At 41.1% G+C, this 24,947-nt stretch overlaps 2 protein-coding genes across 5 annotated transcripts; one reads left to right on the top strand and one right to left on the bottom strand.

Moving 5' to 3' along the window:
* Window positions 1-2,841: 2,841 nt before the first annotated feature.
* Window positions 2,842-24,336, bottom strand: hoxa3a (homeobox A3a). Of its 3 annotated transcripts, none has more exons than XM_048230391.1 (3): window positions 24,287-24,336; window positions 6,301-6,795; window positions 2,842-4,143 (listed from the first exon to the last, which is right to left on the bottom strand). In XM_048230391.1, the coding sequence occupies exons 2-3, from the start codon at window positions 6,674-6,676 to the stop codon at window positions 3,485-3,487; spliced, it is 1,035 nt and encodes a 344-aa protein (XP_048086348.1). In that variant the 5' UTR covers window positions 6,677-6,795; window positions 24,287-24,336; the 3' UTR covers window positions 2,842-3,484. The 3 variants fall into 3 exon arrangements, with proteins under 3 accessions (XP_048086348.1, XP_048086347.1, XP_048086346.1); XM_048230390.1 differs by lacking the exon at window positions 24,287-24,336 and adding an exon at window positions 10,489-10,805; XM_048230389.1 differs by lacking the exon at window positions 24,287-24,336 and adding an exon at window positions 7,938-8,020.
* On the top strand, window positions 14,358-18,072 carry evx1 (even-skipped homeobox 1). Of its 2 annotated transcripts, XM_048230387.1 has the most exons (4): window positions 14,358-15,485; window positions 15,700-15,744; window positions 16,518-16,750; window positions 17,159-18,072. In XM_048230387.1, exons 1-4 carry the CDS (start codon window positions 15,110-15,112, stop codon window positions 17,696-17,698), a joined length of 1,194 nt encoding a protein of 397 aa, XP_048086344.1. In that variant the 5' UTR covers window positions 14,358-15,109; the 3' UTR covers window positions 17,699-18,072. The 2 variants fall into 2 exon arrangements, with proteins under 2 accessions (XP_048086344.1, XP_048086345.1); XM_048230388.1 differs by lacking the exon at window positions 15,700-15,744.
* Window positions 24,337-24,947: the final 611 nt, after the last annotated feature.

Raw genomic sequence — 24,947 nt, 5'->3', positions numbered from 1 at the left:
CCAGTTTCTTAGCTGACCTGTTGACTCGAGTGTTGATATCCAAAATATTTTGACCAAAATAAACCTAATAGTTGGGCTGAAAAAGTCGTGTCTATTTATAAAATAAAACATGTTGCCAACTGCGTGTAGGTTTGGACTCTTGCACTCTTGTAGCCTATATGTTTTGAAATCTTCATTTCTCATTTCAACCAACAACGATTGCAGGTTTACAACAAAATACCGGCTACTCAAATAATAGGAAAGTTGACACACGATAACAATTAAGTTGAGTTGATAGGCTTACAAATGACATAGGATAGTCCTACGACAAAATAAAGGAATATTACAAGGCTGTTCCATTACTGTCTAATAGAGTTTAGTATTGCACAGGTGAATGAGGAGCTCAAAAAACACTGCCAATCTCATAGGAGGTTAGAAGCAAACAACACAGATAAAGCAGATAAAGCTGATTTGTGGCAAGTACATTTACACAACGGTGATAGAATTACCCGTAACCCTAATGTGTTCATTTCGAAAGAAAGCGAGCGCAGTTGCAAGTTTACGTCGTTTACGTCGTTTCTCGGAGAGAAATATGGCTAAACTGAGACACATTTCCCTTTCATTTTTACAATCTCGTCGACTCGGGAACCGAATGCCCACTGACCTGCCACTTGTTGAAAGCGCATGAGTATTCTTCTAAAATAAATATAATGACTTCTTGTTGGTGAAGACCGTCCTATGCTGATACAGTTCATCAAGGCCTTCCAGGCTGAAGATATTCCCTCCACTACTACGTTTATTGATTAAGCACCAGGGAGAACTACTGGCATAATGTCTTCGTCCTGGTCAAAAGTAGCAAATGTTGCCCGCCAGGTGGCATATTCCAGTGAATCCTGTGCGTCACCAGGCTATAGTGTGGGACTCACGTTTATGGCTATCAGTGTCTACTTATTCCTCAACTTTTTAGATATTTTTGGTAAGAATATCCGAGCTGGTATATCTGTCTGGCTAATCATGTTACTGTACAACAGCTTTCTGGTCTGATTCCCAATGGCAGCCCAGCATCCTAATAAACTGACTAATTAAAATATGAAGGATTGACAGATTAATTAAAATATGAAGGGCAGTCACAACTGATTTTAGTAGCTCATGTGTTGTAAAATAATTTGCTTGTTGGTAGCATAACGTAGTGGCTCACATTGTTTTCAACCATCTTGAAGCCCATGACAAAGGTCTCAGATATTCTCTCTCTCTCTCTCTCTCTCTCTCTCTCTCTCTCTCTCTCTTTTTCTCTCTCACACACACACACACACACACACACACACACACACACACACACACACACACACACACACACACACACACACACACACACACACACACACACACACACAAACACACACACACACACACGCAAGAAAAGCAAGCCTGGACAAGAAATACATGAATGCCAAGAAAGGGTCTAGGGTCTAGGCTGTGTATGCGTGCTGCCATGAATGTCACTTTATATGTCACGTTTATCCTTGTCTCAGTTGTCTGTTCGCTACCGGGACTAGTTACTAGCTAGTTATTTATTTAATGATATGCCGATATGACACCCATCAAAGGGAAGACATGTAAACCAAAATCAGCAGTATTTAGCCTGTCCACACCCACAAATTCCCCTCAGCTATGTGAGGGTATGTTTTTTGAAGCGGTCAGGGGCAAGAGTGTGCTAGTTTCTTGCCGCTTCAGCTCTACTATGCCAAACAATGAGACCTTGAAAGCTATACACGATCAATCTTCCAAAAGGTCTGACAGCTCGGCATCCACGGAACATAAACTTCGAATTCAGCGAGGGTAGCACGAGTATTGTGAGAACCTACTAGAGAGCACATCCTGCATTCCTGCTATAGTGAACATGCATTTAGAAATATCAATTTATTGGAAAAAGGCGTTGAATTAAGCAAAATGATGGTGAGTGGTTAATGTTTTTGAATGTTTGCAAGACTAGACGAGAATTTATTTGCGTTAGACATCGCTGCTGGTAATTTTGTTGTTGTTAGACTAACCATTTCAGGGAGTTTTCGCATGGATAACATATGGGTGCCACATAAAGTTCTACGCAGGCTAGACCCACTTTTTTTCACGAAGAAATGCGTAAAATGCATAAAAGGGATATAGGCCTACATTATTTACACTTTACTGATCTTAATAAAATAGTTTAAAAATAACATAACAGCCAATATCTATGATTGGTTAAAGCACCCTAAGCACGTATGCCCATACACCACCAACTCTGCAACGTTTATTTTCACATTCTTTACTTTTTTCTTTCCTGGTGAACAATCTTTTACATGTTACGACATAAATCAAACAGGCCTACAAAATAATATTTACCTTATAGAATCTGACAGTTTGAAAATGCTCAGCCAGAATGTTTGTGACTAATTGAGAAGCTGAAAATGTGACTCCTAATTTGTATTTCTGTATTCTACAGCCTCCCTTCGTGCCCCAGACACACGGAACATACGGAATCGTCTCATGAAGACAAACACAGAGGGCCCGTGCACGTACTACACGTCACCTGAAGCCTGCGCACGCCTACGTCTTATGTTATTTAGGTCAACATAGGCTATTTTCACTACGACTGACCTTACATCAAAGGATGAGGGATTGTAAAATTTAAGTTATTGCCAGATGCAACTTGTTAAACTATTTAGTAACTCAACGCAGTGTCTATTTACGTTAGAACTATTAGGCAAAGGAACTTTTACTGGTGCAACCCAGTGCTGAATTTACAGTCAATCAAATTACAATCTTCGATAATACTGATATTATTAGTGTTTTATTGAAAACAAAAACAATGGAGACGTTGTCGAAAACACTGTAAACATTGCGAAATTTATTTGATCATATTTAACATTAACATAAAATCACTCGATTGGGAGCAGCATGACAATGACGACATTTATTGAAAATCAGATGCATGTGTCCTGTTCATTTGCTTTGTGTTTCATTCATGCATATCATTGAAGTTAACTTCAAATGCCATTAGCCTACTGCAATACTTAACCATAACAATGTTGTCTGTATTTTTTAAATTCTTTTAGATGGCGCCGCCAAATCCCAAAATTTAGCGCATCATTAGACCATCAATATAATTCCACAGACCATGAAATCAACTCCACTGAAGCAAGCTCTTCAAGAACGGACACAAAGATTCACATTCACATTCACATTCAATATTTTGATCCTTCCGCTATTACATTAGACAAACATTATGTACACTCGATTACCTAGCCTACGTCAGAGTAGGCCTATGTCATGAGTTTATACAGAGGGCAAAAAGAACTCCGCACAACCTGAAGAACTAGGGAAGGGGAGATGAGGCATTCGGGGCATAGGGTCTTGTTTCCCCATCAAAGATGAGTAAGTCTGGGTAATTCCTGGATTATTCCCTGAGTGCAGTGCAATGTTGGGTCTGCGTGTGTGCTAGGGTTGGGATCGCAGGAATGGCTGTTACCTAAAGGGTTTCCCCAATATAGTCCATGCAGTCAGAGGGATGGTGAAGGTGATTTGTCTGTCCGGAAACTAATGGCGTATCAGTGCTAGCTTCTTGGACTGAGCAGCAGCCGCTTCCCTGATAACGTCTCTGTCCATGTGTCCATCTGCTGCTGTCTCGTAGACCATTCATCTCGTAATTGGTCGCAGTGCTTTTACTCACAGTTTCTGAACACTGGCCTTGGAGCGATGCGTAGTTTACCAGTGGAGACGGATGTGACGCAAATAAATTGCATGCATCGAGAAGGGATTTACTAGGAGATGGCGGTTCATAACGCAAGTTGTGGTGAGCAGAATGCATTGGGTATCGATAGCCGCTTCCCCCAGTGACCGCACCCGCGGACGGCAGCTTTGGACTATAAGGTAACTCCTCAGTAGAATGCGTCATGCCCACGTTCCGTTGATCCTTCTTGTGCTTCATTCTCCGGTTTTGAAACCAGATCTTTATCTGCCGCTCAGTGAGGTTCAGCAAATTCGCCATCTCCATGCGCCGTGAACGGCAGAGGTAGTGACTGAAGTGGAATTCCTTCTCCAACTCTAAGAGCTGCGCGCCGGTATAGGCTGTCCGAGCGCGCTTTGAGCAGGCGGAATCCGACCGACTCTCAGCTAGATAGTTCTCCACTGCGGGATGAGAAGAATTGTCACGTTATCAAGCAATATGAGAGTAATTTGCATTGAAAAAAATCACTTCAGCCTTAAACTATTAGGTGTACTAGGTGTCAAGATCAAACGGTACCCAGCTTGTTTATTTCACTTTCAGTTACTTTAATATTTAGCCCAACGACATCTTACCTTTCAGAAGATGTTGATGCAAATGCAAACTTCATATGTTTTTTTTTTTTTTTGTATTTGTTGGAAAGGTCAGTGGGCCTAATCAAAAGCAATGTTTTGTAAAGGTCATTACTCCCAATAACAGCACAATGCGCAAAATACATTAAAATGTATTTAAGATAAAATATAACATACCCTAATTTACCCAAAATACTAATAAATTGTATTTTGAAAATACTAAAAATACTACAGTATTTAAAGAGAGCATAAAATCACTTTGCAAACCTTCCATGTCTGTCTATTTAATCTATTCCTTCATCAGTGCACTCACTCTGTTGTTTAAGTGGTCAGTGTTTGAAAGCAACAGCTTTCCTCTCGACATGCCATAAACCTACAAACAGTCGACAGATCAACTATGTTGACCTACCTGTTACATCTCCTAGACTAAATACTTTATCAGAGATGCACTCAAAAAGTCACAACTGAACTTGTCAAATGGTATGAAGTGGAGACAAGTCCCTGACATTGTCAATGCATGGCCAGAATGCTTGAAATTGCACTGTGTAACACTGTTGATCAGGAAGGATCTTGACCATTTTAGTTGGTTTACTAACTAACTGGGTACCGTGTAGGCACTAAATGGTGTTCAAGGGACGTCAAGGGAGATAAATATGAATTTTCATTGTTCATCGCGTTGCTTTAGATGATGCATGGGGCAACTTTTCAGCAATATTGCAGGGCAACCACATAACACATGTGTTCTAATTGGATTATTAAAGTTCTCACGAAAGTGATGATTAAAGTTCTCAAAAAACTTGGTGTGAGAGGGATTGTATTGTGTGTGTGAGCAACCTACACATTATGGATAACCTTCCTGAATCTCAATATTCTGATCACAACAATTTGTTGGTTTTACCAAAAATATTTGGCAGTATTTAAAAAACATACCTAGAATTTTGAAAGTATTTTGAAACAAAATACGAAGCCATTTTCTTCAACCCAATAAAATACAAATTACAAAATACTATTTTGTATTTGAAAATCGTATTTTAAAAACATGCATCATAAATAGGCCTACTGCCCATCCATGAGTGCAGATGTGAGATGATGTCAGATCTCAAGTGTGACAAAAACCCTGACTTGCCTTGCACAATAATCCTCTCTTGAGCCACTGCTTACCATATCAGAAAGTTGTAGAATACCATGGAATTATGAAATGCAGATTGATAAAAAGCAGATGTACGGATTGGTCATTATTTCTGAGAAATGACGTCCGGCCTTCTCCCCCCCTTCTTCTCCTGTAGCATTTGATCAGTGCTCTTTTAATTAATAACTAATGTAGTGTTTAACTACTAGCTACTACAAAGTATTGTTAACTATTGTCTTGTGTCATGTGGGAGGTCATACATGATCTCATGTGAACATGTAAACAATATTCAAACCAAAACAACTGCACCCTAGACTAAGCTATGACACGTTTTAAGTCAATGTTGCAGTTTTTGCTTCTTTTGCTCCTTACGCACCCCCATGCCACCCTCCATCCCTGCCCAAATGGCATCATCATGCCCCCCTTCCCACTCTCTCTTTAGGCTACTCTGAGTCCATCAGTTTACATGATCACATGGACCCATGATAATATAGCCACACAAAGGTTTTGGAATATTTGCTACTTTGGCCACAATATGTACAGATGTTATTATGGTTGTAATTTGGAAACCCTCAATGGCATAAGATAGAATGGCACACAAAAAGAAGGAAACAAACAATAGGCTATTATTAGACATTATTTTTTAAAATAAAACATATACCCATATCACCCCATGTGTTCATGAATTTGTAGATATAATAGAACTGATCACCCCCTCCCCCCAATCAACCAAATGTTGCGAGCTTCTCAAGTTGTTTATCATATGCTACATGTAGAGCATATTTAATTAAAAAAAATAAAGGTTGCTCAATGCAGTTGTGTGTGATGTGTCTTATTATGTTTGTTTGTTCAGTGATCACCTGAGTTGGCACAGTGTGCTTTCTGTTTCGTGTTCTGGCGGGACTCCTTCATCCAAGAGAAAACTTGTATGGCGGGCGTTTGTAAGTCTTGCCGAAGATCCTTGGGAACCGAGCTGATGCTCGGATCAGAAACCCGATAATTGGGAGACTGCAAGTGGAGGTTGCTGCTGAGGATGGGTGATGTTCTGGAAGACTGGTTATTGCCACTGCACTCGCAGCCGTCAGGAACTGGTCTTGACTTACGAGGGACAGTGGAGTAATCACCAGAAGACTGCAAAGCACACGCAGCAACCTGGGGATATCTCTGTCCTCTGCCAATACAACTGGGGCCATTTCCACACAGATATTGGTTGCTGTTGTAGGTGTCTTTTTGCATGTCTTTAAAGTTCAGTGTTTAGGTTTTAAACTGTCACAAATCCTTGGACAGTTCCAAATCATAAAGTCCTTGGATAGGTTGTCAAGTCGTATCTCTTCACCAAGCCCTTCTTCGGTGAACTTTGGGATGAGAGGAGAAATTATGAGTGAGGTAAGAATAAAAATAGTGTCTATAGGTATTACCTGTCAGTAAACAATGGCCTGACTCCACACAGAAGTTGGCCTGCACGGCAAAGAATTAACCCATTGTTCACCTGACATCATCTGCGCACACATACTCAAGCAAGGTGTACTGAATGGGCTAAATCAGCGCAAAATAGCCTAATTGATATTTGAAAATGATGACAGTATCATGACTTGCCATATAATCAGTCCGATTCCTCTCATCTTTAAGTTACAAAATGTAAGAGTCTACCCACACTGACACAGGATATGAAGTAGCATAAACTGATCAAGTGACATTATAGACACAGATGGTATTATGCTCAGTAATACATGTATGCCAGTTTTATCATTTTTTTCTCTTTACAGTTATTTTATCTGACGTGAATGCATTTTGTAAGCTTAGGCTTGTCCACCTGTACATAAACTCGTTAGACCTATCAACCACAGCCAGGACAGGCCATAGCCTACTCTGCTGCTACGTGAAGATGCCGGTTAACGTCTCAAACAACGTTTGATCCACCCTGCCTTACCCGCCTGGTGTCCCGAGACCTAAAAGAACAGCATTCTATCTGTCTGCATGCTTACAAGATAGATGGGAGACTGTGACCACAGAAACCTGAAAAACCGGCGGGTGTGACTACCATCATCTCGCCAACGCACAATAATGGCTGCTCTCCAGAGAAAATACGACTGATGCATGGGGTCAGTTAACGTATTCGGTGTAGGTCTATATTTCACAGCTCAATACATCAAAAGACACAATATTTTGGCAATAGCTATAATTCACAGGTAAGGTATGTTAAGATCGAAGTTAATAATAACTTATGCCTGATAACTCGAACTGTGCAGTGTTTTCCCTAAATTCCATGTTATAGCCTAAACACCACAGCAGATGTCAAACGAAAATAGGAACGAGAAACACCGAGGCCATGTAACAAAAGGACAGGGTTGAATATGTGCTTGTTTGCGCGGCGCGCTAATGGCTTACATGTGAACTCTTCCTGAACCGACATCTCGACATCAATCGAGCAGTCATAAATCACCGGGACATCATCACGCTTTTTAAACGGCTGTGGGAAGAGTCCATCTTTTCTTACCTTTCTTTACCCGGGCGAGCAGGGTTGACCCAGAGCAGGGTGCAAACTTCTTATTCGGTGAAACCAATCGATCATCAAAAAGGAAACCGAAGAAAAGTTTGTCTGTGAAGGGGAGGCTAACTGCTCGATCACACGCTATTTCTTTGGCAGGGCATCAAAGGCAAGGAGGAAACAGCGCGAGGTACGGAGTGGTAAAACGCTCAGAAATTCCTTTTTGTATAACTCGGCTCGGCAAGGTCAGTGAAGAGGGTAGGGCTATTTTTGCCCTTATTACCTTTATCACATCGCTCACTGAGTAGCTATCGTCCTCTGGGCGTCCATCAAACCTGTATCCTTAGCATTCTCTCTCTCTCTCTCTCTCTCTCTCTCTCTCTCTCTCTCTCTCTCTCTCTCTCTAACTCCCTCTCCCTCTCACTCACTCACTCACTCAATCTCTCTCTCTCTCACTCACTCACTCACACACACACACACAACAATCACGCACGCAGGCACAATTCAAAAGCCTCACACGCATAAACACAATAAAAAAAATTCTGAAAAAAAAAAACTCTAATCAATCAAAGCATCTTGACATTTCGGCTGAACATGTGGGTTAGACTTTATTTCAGTACTTTAGTAGCTTAATGGTGAACTGAATTATGGTAAGATAAAGTCTAGTATTTTTTGGAGGTAGGCCTAGTTATTATGAAGGAGACATTTGATAATGCGCACGGGTATTTCAATTGCGGTAAAATGTGTGGTGAGCCAGTACAGTGTCAAGGTTTTCCTGGCCAAACCGGTGTTCTTCAATAGCTTATTCCTCAACATATCACAGACTAAAGACATGGGCTACTTCCCAATATTTCCCATTTATCTTGATTTTCGTTTGGGCTAAGTTATTAGCGTTGTGCTTGCAGTGCCTTGAAATGTAAATAATAATGGGTAATATGGTCCCACATGCAGTTTCTTCAGAAGGTCAATCGCCGTTTTCAATAAAGCGCAATTTCTAAAACTTTACTGACGCGCGTAAAAATTCACCCAATTTACCTGACTTCCCCTCTGCGCAAAGTGTTGTCTGCGCACACGATGAAGATACACTGAATAAGAAGACACGGAATAAAATGAGGAAAGTTCAGATTGTTCCAGAATCACTGGGTGTAGGTTACAACAGGGCATAGGCCTACAGTTGCAGGGTGCGTGAGGTGGCCCACTGAGTGAAAGGGCATGTAGGATTATGGGCCGTTTTGATCGTTTCAATGATTCATAATTTTTTTTCTCATTTTGTTTTCTCTATTGTGAAACACATTTCTGTTTCAACCAAAGTAGAACGTAGAATTCAATCAGTGATATACCTATATTGAAGAGTTTTTGTAAATGTAAACAGTTTCTTTCTTTTTCTTTTGTCTTAGCCTATATATCTCATATAAAATACTGTACAATTAGTAAAATGATTCAAATGCCATGTTTGTTTTGACCATTCTAAATCTAAATCCAAATCGAAGCGTTCTAAAATCGGATTCATAAATAAAATATTAGGCCCATGTCGCAAAATCTACTACTACTACTACTACTACTACTAGGCTGCTAGCCTCCTCCTACTAATAATAATGATGACAATAATCATAACAATAATAACTGGTAATAGGTTATACGATTATAATTATCATTAATTACTAAGCTATTATTATTAGATAGATAGATAGATACTTTGTTGATCCCCGAGGGGAAATTCAGGATCATTATTAGTATTCTTATTATTAGCCCATTGTTGTCATTATTAATTTAGTATACAGGTATGTCTACAGAATTACACCCTGTCTCATTTTAAGGTATGTTTAGCGTAGTGTTTTCCAGCCAAATACTATGATTAGGAATTCGGCTATTGGTGCGAATATCATTTGTCCGGAAAACGGACGTCGACAGAAGTGAGCTTGTAAAATACTGCGCATTGTTTATTGTGTTCATTTTTGCTTTTTAAATTATTATCATCATTTTTCTTTGCTTTGATTTTTGCTTTGATCCTGGTGTGGTTTAGATCGGGGGTGAACGTGCTCCCCTTCTCATTCTCCTGCCGTTAGATATGCCTCTGTTGTGTGTGACGGATGGTAGGTAGACCTACAAACTACCTCGCATTTTACCATAATTTCTCCACCAACTGCTTGAGATAGCTCTCACGTGTGACAGTGCAATGCACTGCATTTACGAGATCTGAAAGAAGATATTATGCACTTTCTTGTTGAAATTATGTCGGTTTGCCAGCATAACACGATAGGCTTGTTTCAGTGATGTGATGGGGAATGATTAGCTATGTAGGCCAAGTGGTCTAGGCCGAGGAATTCTTAACTTCTGCTGTTGTAGAAGATAATAGTTTTATGTTCGTGCATCCATTTGGGCGGCGTAAACGTTCTGGATTTGTGATAGCGTACTGGCTTCTCTTTATATATAAATAAATTAGGCCTACACAATCAGCAATGTCTACCACTTTTAGGTCAACAGTTAGCGTGTCAAAAGATTACAAGATGCCCTTGCAAATGTCCCCTTAAGTATGGACTATGAGCTGAAATGAACTCACCTAAACGGATGCATTACGTCCGTCCTGTGGAAAGGTAGGCTACCAACGGCCCAGCCCCCTGCGCTCAGGAAATAGTCTACTATTCCATTCCAGGGTGGACTATTGTTATTATGTATATTATTACAGCATATTATTACAGCTTTTAAGATTATGTAGCAGACTGCGAGACTTTATGGGTTAGATAGCGCGCACGTTCCAAGTGTCCGAAGTCCCAACTCTGAGGTGAATTGTTGCTGAAGGGGTTCTTTTAACACCTCTCTATCATCGCGCTCTCGGATAACACTCACTGATGAGGTTGCTACAGGGAGGAGATGGAGGACGCGCGGGGAACAGTTATTGTAACGCCCTCACAATCATTATTGAGAGGGCTTGTCGTCGCAGGAAAACCCGTTCCATGCTTCATATGTCGATCACTCAGTGCCAAACTCCCAATTTGTAATTGGGCAATTATGGTGCAAAATAATAAAGAGACTATCCTGAAGCAACAGAAATAAATTATCTAATGGCTCTAACAACGGCATGACTTAGATTTATTCAGTCAGATCATTTCTATGTTCCTAAAAATCACATGCATGGCTACATGGCTAACCTGACGATCGAGGGCCTATCATATGTGTAGCCTGGAATTAGTAAGGCAGAGTAGCCAGCCAGCAAAGAACTTTTGATTGCTCACGGGCTAGTCCAATATCCGGAAATTCACAGTCTCCACATTTTACTTAGAAAACAATACAATCAAAAATGGAAATGACTGAAATTAAATGAAATAAATTAAATGTGCCTTTAAATATATGTTAATTTATTTAGCTGTTTCTCAGAGATATTACCTATGCTATAACTTAAAATATGCCTTGTGTGAGTTTAAGACATTATTCCACCGTTGCCGCTGGGCATACCTGATATTTCCTAAATCGAAAGCATATTTTGGCACAGTAATTGTTGCATTATATTTGCGGACACAATAATTTGTTTGTTTAATTATTACGATATAAGTATAAGTGCACCGCAAAATGATCGTTAACCCATGCATTAAAAAAAATGAATAGGCGCACAGTTGTATTATCACAAAAATTGATCCATGATGCAAGCCTGTTTTTAAATCTGAAACGATTTGACAATATTCAGCACCACAATTATGGACAGTGTGCCCTAACCTTGCACCACCACGTACACAAAAGCATGCAACATTATATGAGCCATGATTATTTCTAATCTGACCCTCACTCAGTCCCACACATGCTGTTTCACATGCAGATCAGACCATCTAAAGAAACGTGAATAATAGAAAATATGGGGTTCCTGTACAAGTTCCTAAAGGCAGGTTTCTGATTTTCAGAACTTTTGGAGTGATTTTGGAGATCTCTTTAAGATATAAAAACAAGGCATAATATTTTCAGCACGTTCTTTTAGCTGTTTGCTGACGCCTGTTGCTGAATTTTAGTCCTTCAGTGTCTGTTTAAAGAGCTAGCCTACTTTCAGAGCTGAGGGTCTTGTGGACTAGATTAAAAAAATAAAGAGTCTGTTGAAGTGTCAGTGACACACCAACTATTTTCGTGCTTCCAAATTGGACACGTGTCTTCCTATTTCTATATTCATATCCATATCTGCTATTTCACAACATGTGAGAAGATTTCAGTGAAAGCGCTCATGAAAGACAGTGACAGCATTAACAGTGTAAAAGTGCCACTTCCTTCTCAGATGTGTGTGGATAAATACTGACTTACGTTCTGTCATGTACAACATCAATTTCATGGAATCTTCCAGTAAGATTACAGGATTAAGCACTAATGATTGTATTCCACAATCATAAAAAGCCTCACAATTAAAGCAGCACTAAAGAAGATTTGCTCTCGGGGTCCCCCTACAGTTGAGATGCGCAATAATAAACGATCTAAATATGCATCTTTTGGAACTAAGTATGAACATAACTCTGATATAATATAGAGGGAATGCCCAGACAGCAGTCTGTAGAAAAATATATGCGAATTCCTAGCATAGCAGCTATTTTTGTGTTGGTGTATTTAAAACATATTAGCCCCGAATCAGAATTTTGGTTAGGGAAAACCAGGTGTCTAGTATATGCTGTTTATAAAACACGATAGCCTATTATTGGTGTAACATGCAGTTGCTTTCATTAATATTTGAATTTAGTCAACTCAATAAATGCAGTCTTGGTAACTGCCAAAAAAGGTTAGTGTTTTCTTACCACTTGTTTGCTGTTTTTGAAATGGCGAGCACAGACATTACCTGTGAGTAATTATCGTCTTGGCATATAGATCAGGAAATTATAATAACAAAAACACTATTTTTTTTATTATTTTACAAAGACTGTAAGTTGTATCGTGTTTACATAGCCTACAGTAGGCTAATTCCTATTAATGAAGTCTGGTCCTCATTGAAGTCAATGTAAAATAAACTATAGGTCACATGATACAAACCCCAGATAAAGAAAACACAAACACAAGTGACAAAAATGGAGAGGCAGAGAACACAAACTGCTCAGAATTTAGCATGACATTTTTCTTGTCATTACATTTCTCTAACAGATGAGGGCGCACAAGGACTACAGTGCTGCCTTCAGACAAAACAGCAACGACTTCTGAAGTATCACTCTCCTGCAGGTGACCTGTGAAACAGCATTCAAGAGATTCAGGGACCTCCCCGAGACCTCATACATATTCAGAGGACAGAAGAGGTGTACTAGTGCAGAATTTAACCTGCAGGCCATTTTATTGTATCATAGACTGAGCCCCTCACTGTTCTGCATGTTTTTTGTCTGGTCTGTCTGAACATATTACACACACACACACACACACACACACACACACACACACACACACTCTCTCTCTCTCTCTCTCTCTCTCTCTCTCTCTCTCTGTGTGTGTGTGTTATTGTACCATAGGCTGAGCCCTTCACTGTTCTGCAAGTTTTCTGTCTGGTCTGTCTGAACATGTGTGTGTGTGTGTGTGTGTGATAAGGTATAGGTTCACACACACACACACACACACACACTCTCTCTCTCTCTCTCTCTCTCTCTCTCTCTCTCTCTGTGTGTGTGTGTGTGTGTGTGTGTGAACCTATACCTTATCATGGCAGCTAGAGAGACAGGCACAGACAGGGTGGAGAACCCCTGCAGTTGAATGCACCTTTCCAAATGAGTTAACTTATTGCAGTCAGTGATTGTATGTGATTTTAAGCAATCATTTCCCCTTGATCCGCTAGCTGCCCATTCTCTGGCTCTGAAAACTGAACAAAAATAAAGTGAGGGCAGCCTGGCCCCCCAAACAAAAACAAAACCCTATGTGGAGTTAGGTCCTTGGTTAAAATATAATGTATGTTGTTTTGGAAAAAAAAAGTGTACATTTAAATATAAACATAACCAAACACAAACGCAATCGCTGTCTGCACCAGGGAGGACTTTCTCCACTATAATCATCCCCAACAGGCTTTGAAAAATCTCCATCCAATCTTTGTCCCCATGTTTACTGAGTTTCTACATCATGTGGAGAACAACATCAATCAAGCTTAATAAGATAGCCTAGTGGAGCCATTGTGCATGATTGTGTTCTGTGCACTTTTAAAATAAAACAACAACCCCACAAGACTGTGGTTTAGTCCTATCTTGTCATCAAATGGCATCTCATGCAAGACACCGGAGAATGTCTAATCAAAGACAATTGTGCAAACAAAATTGGTGCAAACTAAATCTTCAACCATCCAGTTGATTTGGGTCTGTTTCTTGTCTGTGTGTCATCAGATTTGGAAAAGAGCCACATTGTCGTTACTTGGCGTTTTAAGCCCTCAACGTCGTCTTCCAGGCAGCGCTGGGTTAGGGTTAGGTGCCTTGAAGTCGATGCTGCCTTGAAGTCGACGGTGGGGGATTAAAACACCATCAAGCCACATTGTCACCATCCATACCCTATAACTCCAGTGGCAAGGCATTGATACCTTACAGTTAGATTTTACATTTACATACAGTACTGATATAAAATTGCCGATGACCTATAGTGCCTATAAAAAATATTCACCTCCCTTTGGATATTTCTCCTTTTATTGCTTTAATAAATTGAATCTTTGATTTAGCCATTCCTCATATCCCTGAGTGACTTAGCTACACATATGTATAGATGAAATGGGAAAAGACAGCAATGTGGGAAAGAGGCTGATAGACACATGCTTTGCAGAATGGAAGCTACGTTTGCATAGTGAACACTTGGGAACAGTTTTAGAACTCGTTTGCGCATTCAAGAAACACCAGATTCTAAGCCCCCTTTTAGTATTGGCTATGACTTAAGCACTAACGTTCTTACTTTAGTAGATTGACCCATTCCAGCTGCAGTCCGTGCCCTGATTGTTTAGTCATGTCACATCGACGCGCGTGGCGTCATCGAGGTTTCTCTTTAGAGTCCCACTCTCTTTAAAATGACAGGTCGAGGGAATCGAGAGAGTAAATGGTGATCCCACCCAGAGCTTGCGTCGCGTCGCACTCCTGTGCTGTCGCATCACAGGATCAACACGTCCGCCCCCCTCGCGCTGAGTCAATCCTGCTCTCGTTGCGTGTACAAGGCAGATTCTGGTCATTTTCTTTCATATCGTTTCTTGTTCATATCGCTGAGCACCTGAAATGGACAACAAAAGGGATGTTGTACAGCGCACAGAGAACAGTCAGGTTTTGGTCCGTGGTACCATATCCGGAGCAGAATTGACTGACGCTACTAGGAGCCCCGCACGTGAACCGCACCAGAAGGCTCTCCAAGGAACTTGCCCCAGTCCTAGATCCCCATCTTACTTGCAGAGCGGATCAGAGTCAGTCATGATGGAGGGTTCGCGGAATGGGAAATACGGAGATACAAGGCCGGCAGGCAAATCCTCACCGATAATCGGTGATAAACCGGAACGTCCCAACAAAGAGCCAAGCAGCTCAAGCGAGGAGTCAGACTTCTACGAGGAAATAGATGTCAGCTGCACAACCGACAGCATGGAGTACCCGGACAAGCAAGGTAGGCTACAGCGAACATGCATCCCTTTCATCCTTAACCATATTAACAGCCTTCATATTAGACTTGCTGACAGACTGGCACTATAGGCTATGCGCAAATAACAATTCTGACCAACGCAGACACATGAACATGGCAGATAATACAGGCACATTTAAGCCTTAATTCTGGACAACTGTGATAAGTGATCTTAAAAACTGTTGTCTTTATCGAATAGTGAATATATTTGACCTCCAGCTGAAGGTCCCATGTTATCCACAAGGTATTATTATTATTATTATTATTATTATTATTATTATTATTATTTAATGGTTGTTGTTACATGCAGTTATGGTAGTTCTGTTCTTGTTATGTTCTCTAGAACTGTTCTTGTCAAGTATTAGCCTATCATTATTAGTGTTTATTATTATTATTATTATTATTATTATTATTATTATTATTATTATTATTATGCTATCAGCAGGCATTATTGGCTTCAGAATAACTTTGCCTGAATGTGATTCCAGGCATCCAATACCTAATGGCTAATACCTATATAGGCATACACAATTAAATTCTCATTTATATTTTCGTTTCTTTGCTTAGTGAAACGAGTTTCAATGATCCGATAGGATGTAGCAAGTTGTACATTTCATCTTTAGCGTGATGGCCCTGCATTCCAGTTTAATGAATTAGTAATTCAAGGCCAAGGTGTTAAATACAAGTCAAATATTTGTTTCAAAGAAAAGGTTTATCGATTAATTATGAATAAGTATTTTGATTTGAGACATACTCAACGAATTAGTCCTTCTCTGTACAGATAAATGAAAGTTGATTTTGGCCAATTAAGGGCTTCTAAGATGATGTGTTGCTGTAGGCCAACCGTGCACATCATTCGATTGCATTCGATGCACCGTGTGTTCAGGGCCTTAATAAAGAAAAAAAGACACGAGCATCGTTGTTGCTGAGGAATATTTATATTAGACAGGTGCTGCATATATTGCACAAATGAATCTTATTTTAAATCTTATGTCTCTTTTTTTTTATTAATTGAAGGCAAAGATGTCGACGTTACAAGCCACAACACCGACAGCTTGAACACCGGAAAGATGAACTCAAGCCCGAGTGCACTGTCTTACGGAGCCGACCAGATGCGACGGTACCGGACAGCTTTCACGCGGGAGCAGATCGCTCGACTGGAAAAAGAATTCTATCGAGAGAATTATGTCTCAAGACCACGGAGGTGCGAGCTCGCGGCTTCTTTGAATCTACCGGAGACTACAATAAAGGTAACCCATAACTCTGAATTACTAGTTGCCACATTGATTAATATTTTAAGACTGATATTAAATTGTCTAGGTAAATGGTTTGTGGCCTCAGATTGATACTGATAGGCCTACACTTTTGCCAACTGGCCTAGGCCCATGTCTAATAGGCCTAGGCCTACTGAAGCTTAACTGAAATATCCATTTATCACATTGCTGTTTTCAGTCTATTGAAATTGAATATAATTATGCAGGTAATGTGCAAGCCAACTTAATTTGCATTCCCTGACTACATTTCTTTATGTGAAAGATGCTACTTGAAATAAGATGGTTACTGCAAGTGTAACATGTTTGTAGGCTTGTGTTTATTCAGGTGAGATATATGACATTGCCAAAGCTATACTAACATCATTTATGCAATTTATTTTTCAGGTTTGGTTCCAGAACCGCAGGATGAAGGACAAGCGGCAGCGTCTCGCCATGACGTGGCCACATCCGGCCGACCCAGCATTTTACACATATATGATGGGCCATGCCGCCACCACCGGCAATTTGCCGTACCCTTTCCCATCACACCTGCCTCTTCCCTATTACTCACCCATCGGTGGAGTGGGTACGACCACAGCCTCCGCCACTTCTCCTTTCGCCAGTCCCTTACGCTCACTGGATAGCTTTCGTGTTCTCGCTCACCCCTACCCTCGACCCGAGCTGTTCTGTTTCCGTCACCCAGCAGTCTATTCCAACACAGGAGCAAGCCACGGGCTTGGTCCTGCTGAGACCCCCTGTTCTTGTCTGGCGTGCCATGGCACCAGCGGACAAACCAACGGACTTCAGCAACGGCCTCGCAGCATGGATTTCACTTGTTCCTCCTCAAGCCGGACAGACAGCTTCCTTACGTTCTCACCTGCAGTTTTGAGCAAGTCATCAACCGTCTCTTTGGACCAGAGAGAGGAAGTGCCTCTGACAAGATAGAAGGTCCACTGCCCATTTAATTAACACGAACATTTGAAAAGCAAAGCCTCCTTCATCAATCCTCTGCGCACGGGAGAAACGTCTTTTATTTGCAATGAATGAACTGAAAGAATTCGGATACCGCTGTGCTCATGAGAACAGTTTTATCCCTACATCTGAAATGGGCCTGCTGTAGGCTACTAGCCTTATCTGAAGTTACATTGGTAACATAGACTAGAATGATTGAGTATTACATATATTTCAGTTTATGATATCTAGAGATTACAGACTAATGTCAATCCCATGTAATAGAAAATATGCGTAGCCTATTTATATTTTATTCAAATCAGAACGAGTGCAAATAATAGGCTATAGCCTATAATTTAGGCATACCAGTGGACCTCGGGGGGGGGGGGCTATGTTGTTTGTGAACCTTGCACTCCTGTCTGAGTTGACCTGTTCTGGCCAATAAAGCTTTGTTGGTATTATTTTTTCATATGACCCATTCAAGTCTCATTAGGCCGTGTCCCTGGTTGACATAGGCCTGACGCCCGTGCAGATGCTAAGGAGAAATAAGGGCTGATGTATGCGAGAAAGGGAATATCTGAATTTTGAATTAATATAAATGTGGCATATGCATGTAGGATTGTCTGGTAAGGTGCTAACAAGGCGTCAGGGGAACAAGGAGCGGCCCACTTGAGCTTCCGTAGCCTACATCAGGAGATGAGGGAAATAAGAATGGGATTTGGGGAGAAATGAGGCAGACAGTGGGAGATGGTAATCAGTCTACAGTGGCTTGATATGTGGAGCAACCCGTCTCAGCCAACTAATAAACGAATACTTTTTCCTTATACCAGTCTCATCCTTATGATAGGCTACGCGCTGGGAATTGCATTCCGTAAAACGAAACTGCTACATTTCCAAGAAAATTCCAAACAACTAAAACAGACTTCTTTGCCAATCACTACGGCTCTCTTAGACGCACATAGATATCGCCAGCTGCCTTCCTTGGCAGAGTAGGTTACTTGTCAGTCAGTCAGGACATCAGTTTTAGGTGCAGAAGATGAGATGTAGGCCTGGCCTATATATGTAATAAAAAGAAATACATAGCCTATATACATTTACGATAATAGACGAGTTCGAGTCAGATTATTTGGGCTTTTTGTTTTTTTTGGAGGCTATAGGCCAAGGCTTGGTACTGTAGGAGGATAAATAAAAATCAGTCTAGCCAACGTTTGTCTGGAAGCATTCATCTCTAGGCTACTTAAATAATTTGAGGCAAAATATTGCCCACAAATACATGAATATTGCCTCGTGATTTATGTATCTTTCTTTAGGCAAGGTTTGCGCGCCATATAGGCCAGTCTCGTGCATTTCCACATTAAATGCAACCGTTATAACTTTCAAGGGGAGTCGCTGCAACCAACCCCAACATGTAATTGTTTGGGCATAAAAGTGCTTACTGGGACTTGGTAATACGCCATTAATAAATCATCACACTGAGATGTGTTGCACAAATAGGCCTGGCCTACCGCTCCTGAAGGTGATCGATAAGTCATCCATCCATCAATCAAGGGATGTTTTTCGCCTACCTTTTTATACTGAAGGTTTCATATGGCGTTGCCACAAAAAAATCCTCACAACTGTGAAACAATGCTCAGGCTATTTTGGCAAATATCTTGCGCCACTTATGAATAGCCTAACCTCGAAAAATAACTAATACTGTTGTAACCATGGGTGCATACACGCACCCAGTGAAGTCAGGCTATTCACACGCACCAAGACAAAATCCTTTCCGCCATCCAGGATATTCACTCATCAATTTTTATAAAGGACGCAAGCTGAACCATGGGCGCGCGCGTGCTTGCGTGCGTGCGTATGTGTGTGTGTGCGTGTATGCGTGCGTGCGTGTACATGTGTGTCATTCTGCCACACCCTAACTGTTTGTTCCATTTTATGATCGCCCACTAGAAGGATTCGCCGCCCCATCACGCAACCCATCTTCCACAGTCCCCAACGGAGCAGGCAGATCTGTCTTGATTGATAGCCTTATTAAAAGATGTTATTGTTCATGTGTCCTTGTTGATTGAAATGCATAAGGTTTGAATAATAGTCTATTCCATTTGAGAGATCTCTAAAGGCTAGACGAAAGGCTGGTGACAGATATAATGTAAGCATTTACCTTATTTAAGGCTGTTGTCAGGCCAAAATTATGAAATAAAAATATTAATAGACTGATTAGACAGTATTTTGTAATATCTTACCCTTATCTGCCATCTACTGATAAAATAAAGGAAAAGGTAAATTCTGGGAGTCAGGTTGATGGTTATCTGAATTATTGTTGAACATACGTAAACAAAAGCAAACAAACAAACAAACAAACAAAAACACGAGAGAGAGAGAGAGAATAGTTACATTGACAGGCCGTGGAAACCTGATAACCTGCCAAAATACCAAACACAGGTAAACAGGCATGGGTAACAAACATATCTCAGTGGTCTGGGTGTGAATATAAAACAACTATACAACTATCCACCACCAGAACTGAGCTATAGGCTGGGAACGTGCCGGGAGGTGAGTCAGAGTAGCTCAGCTGTCTTTGAACCTATTAGGACTCCACACACATTTTTATGTAGGTGTCCGGGGAACGAGGGATCGGAGGGGGAGCTACGGATGTGTGAAAAGAGTGAGCGAGTGGTTTAATGATGATGAATGTGAGACTGATGCGCTCTTGCAGCAGTTGTAGGGTTCATCTGCTTAAACGTCCTTCCAAAAAGCATTGAAAAAGCAAAGACCACATTAAATCAATTGAGAGTGCAGCATGTTGGTTTCTGCTGGTATCTTCATCAGCGTTATGTAGCCTACAAGGCAGGTGGTGTTGACAAACAGACATAAACGTCTGTTAGGCCTTCTATAAAAATCTAAAGGTGCATAAATTACATTTGAGATCCACTGTGTGCATAACCGTTATATTTTTGGGTTCTCATCCAAATTGACATAAGGTTGTCACCAATACCACCCATGGACAATTATTATCAGTTTTTCATGAGTAAGAAGAGACAGAAGTTTGACTCCAGTCTAAGATCCTATTTTTGAGATGGGACATGTAGTCCCAGGTTCACGTCTGTTTCATGGATCTGTTTCATGGTAACAGAAATATGATTATCTGAACCAGGTAAAAGGTCCATAGAGGACATGACCCACACACATACTGTTGACACACCATACCCATTAAGTAAAGGCACAGTTGTTCAGAAGCCTGTTATATCTGCACATTAATGGTGGGTGCTGTGTAGGCATATGTTGCATACAGCGTAGGGTGTGGGGGTTGTAAGAGGGGGATGGAACTTGCCAGCATGTCTGTCAGCAGACATTTAGCATCTTTACCGTCCACCGGCAACAAAAATGCACCCAAAATCAATGTGCCATCGTGACGGCTCCAAATCCATCTCCCTCAGCATATCTGTCAGCTCTGCAGTGTATGGAAATATGATGTATAATGGAAATAGTTCATCATTAACCAGCAAGTGGTGTCCTCTCTCTGACCTGCACCAAAACGCTGCACATAACAGGAGATGGAAGGAGAGAGAGGAAGAAGGAAAAGGAGGAAGAGAAAGAGAAAAGCAAAAAGAGAGAGAGAGAGAGAGAGAGGACACAAATGGTCCCTTGCAGAGAAAAGCCAGAACATGCATATATCTATATATATATGCCATATACCTATATATATAGGCCATATACTTTTCTCTTGAAAAATGTATATGTTATATGTTCACTTGTGAAAATCAAAACTCAACATCAAAATTGCAATACAACTATAGGCCTACATTTGAGTACATTTTAACATCTTAACGTGAATCTCTCTCTCTCTCTCTCTCTCTCCCTCTATCCCACCTTCCATCTCCTCCACTCCACTCATCCCTCTCTCACACCCTCTCTATTTGGGCCATCCCTCAGTGTGTGGGTTAAGAGGAAATCTATATGTGATCTCCAGAGATGATGCTCAACTCCTAATAGCTGTCGCTAATAGCTTTACACACAACTCACTCACATTTTTCCTCCCACCCTTGACAGCGTAGGGGTCCGTACCTATTCATATCACACACACAACACACACACACACATGCACACACACACACACACACACGCACACACACACACACACACACACACACACACACAGACCCACACACACACACACACACACACACACACACACAGAAAGAGACAGAGAGAACACTGGACTTTGTGCATGAGAGACGGTGACTGGGCCATCACTGATGGGAAAGTAAAATCATGTTAAAGCTAGGTGCTAATGACCACAAATGTCAAAAGTGAACAAAAACTGTGACAAGCCTGATTTGCTAGAGACAAAGGTATACAGGACCACATGTGACGTGCGATCATTTAGCTATGAAGACACACACACACACACACACACACACACACAAACACAAGCTTGCCCCACAAAATGTCTGTCTCTCACTCTCACTCTCCAGCCTCAAGACCACATACACAGTTCTCTCCACCACTCTCTCTTCTCTTGTTCCCACACTTTTTATTCACTCTGTTAGTCTTTGTTGAGGAATATCCAACTCATGCGACATTGTTTAAAATAATTTAATAAGCACTCTCTTTTATGGACCAGACAGTCCATTTTTTTATGGCAGCACATGCAGTTCTGCTGTGCTTAGCATCGCTCTCAACACAGTTTTTATTTTACAAGACACAACTCACTACTCTACTATGCAGTAGCCAGCATTCAGAGAAACCTTTTTTTTTCTCCTGAAGCTGTATGATATCACACACACACATGCATCCACCTGCACAAAATACAGACACATAGCATACTGGCCTGCATATATGAACTTTATGAACATAGGAACTCACTCACTCACTTCACCATATCGTAAAGCTCTGCAAGGTAATTTTTTCAGTGATTTGTCTGCTATGTCAGATTGATTGAAATGGGTGCTCATTATTCAAGAAGCAGCTGTCCAAACAAGTGTTCATGGATAGTTTTATTCCATTTTTAATTCACATGCTTTGGCTAGAAGTGCTTGGAAGTGTTTTATTTCATTTCAGGTCTCATTTGTCCCCAATCCTTCTGATTCCTGACAACAAACACACTAGAGACACATCCAGCATTAGGATTACACAACTAGTGTGGCTGCCAATTAAAGGTGCTCTAAGCGATGTCATACTTTTAATAGGCTAAAACATTTTTTGTCACTTACAGCAAACATCACCTCACCATCCGCTAGTTGCCTTTGTCCTGAATACACTGTAAAAAAAACACGATTTCTGTGGACAACCCAGGCTCGAAAAACAGCCACAAAACACTTGGGCAAACCTTGCCCATAAAAACATAACAAACTGTTCCAGCAAATCACCGACGAGATGCGCGTTTAGGAGAGTTTCAATTGCACAGGAGGAAGGGGGAGGAAGTAGCTAGCTAGCTTTCTGTTTTGTTTGAACGTCAACAGAAGTGACGAGTGTTATCCAGCATCGCTTAGAGCGCCTTTAACTATATTTTTGGCTTAAGTAGCTAACCTAGCATTGGCCATTGAAATAACATCCTCTCTCTAGTTACATAAAATACCTCCATGGATGTAAATGAGGTCACACTGACCTTGACCTTTGACCACCAAAATCTCTGAGTCCGAGTGAATCAAATTGTACCAAATTTCAATTTCTGTTGACCTGACCTGTCTGGTCAGGCATGGGTAAATGACATGGTAATTCGCCAAACAGCAGGATGTGAATAAACAGCACAGGCCCTTGCAATGTTATATGGACTAAGACTGAGACAATCACACCAGTATGAATTGAAGCCAGACAGGTGGAGCAGATCACCTTGAGATTGATGGAGCCATAAGGTAAGCTGGCTATAACAGGCAAATGAAAAAAACATAGGGGGTGAACAGCAAAGAGAGGTGATTAGACTGGGGGATGGAGGGGGTGACGGCAAACCAGCAGTCTATTGATTTCAGAAAGAGGAATGCACGGGAGCATGCTGTGTGTGAGGTTGAGGAGGAGAGACAGGCCAGATAGAGCTTGAGGAGTCTAAGGCTGATGATACATGGGGCAACATTTTGAGCAATGTTGCTGGGCAATGTTCCTCATTATTGTGGTTCTGGCATGCTCTCATTGATATTGGGCAACAGTTTCTTTTCTGGAGAACTTTATCATCAGTAGGCAAGTTGTCATGATTATCCAATCAGAATAAATGGAAGTGTTTATGTGGTTGCCCAGCAACATTGCTCAAGAAGTTGCCCCATGTATCATCACCTTAAAGACTGAATAGGGGACACACACGCAGGCAAATGGTGCTCTGTAGGAGTGGGGGCAGGGATTGCTCACAAACGGAGGAGAGTTAGACATGGGAGTTAAGGAATAGCAGGGAAGACCCGGGAAGACCAGGTCACTAGTAGCCAAAGAGAGGCAGCATGACATTACATCATCAAGACAGAATGACCTGTAATTGTAATGTTAAGATATTACCGCAAAATGCCTGAATCAAGAGTTGGATGGAGTCTGAATGGAGAATGGTGGAAGCTGTTTCATCCGCTGCGACATGTTTCTTATTTGAGTAATTTTAGATGGGCTTACCTTCCATGATTCGATGGCAGTATTGAAGGTAGAGGGTGATGTATAGAACATTGATGCACACCACACAGCCTTTTGCATCTTTGATTGGTCTAAGGGACATCTGGGATATTCAGAGAAACATTTTGGTGGCATGCTTGTGAAGCAGGTCAGACTGCATCGACACTAATGCAAATCAAACGGACCCAAATTATCCAAATGTGGTGGAGTAACCAGACTTTACAACAATGATTGCTGTCGGGCAAACCCACTGATAAAGTGTTTGATGCTAGGCAGCAGAAATATTTAGTTAATCTACCCAAGAGACGCTTCAAACCAAAACAGACAAGTCTAGCTACTACGTGACTCATTCATAGTGCTTTGGTGTCTCTGTGTGTTTTATGGTGTTCTGCTTGTAAGAGTTGAGCTGAACTGCAAGTTTACTCTAAACATGATAATGGAACTTTTATGAGCCTGAGCAGCAATCAGATAACCTCTGTTGTCTAATGCAGGAGTGGCTTTCTCACTTGCCCCCCCCCCTCCTCTCTCTAAGTGTGTGTATGCAAGTGTTTGGGTTGTACGAAAGAGCTTTAAAGGCTCCCTATGCAGTTTTTGCCATTTTTTCCGCTGTTTTCTCGTTTTTTGCTCACAGTTTTCTCTGCAGAGCTCCCCCTACAGCTTCAGA

This window comes from Alosa alosa, chromosome 20 (assembly GCF_017589495.1).
Source record: "Alosa alosa isolate M-15738 ecotype Scorff River chromosome 20, AALO_Geno_1.1, whole genome shotgun sequence".
Taxonomy (NCBI): domain Eukaryota; kingdom Metazoa; phylum Chordata; class Actinopteri; order Clupeiformes; family Clupeidae; genus Alosa; species Alosa alosa.
The sequence above is the reverse complement of the archived record's forward strand: the minus strand, read 5'-3'. Positions and strand labels throughout refer to the sequence as shown.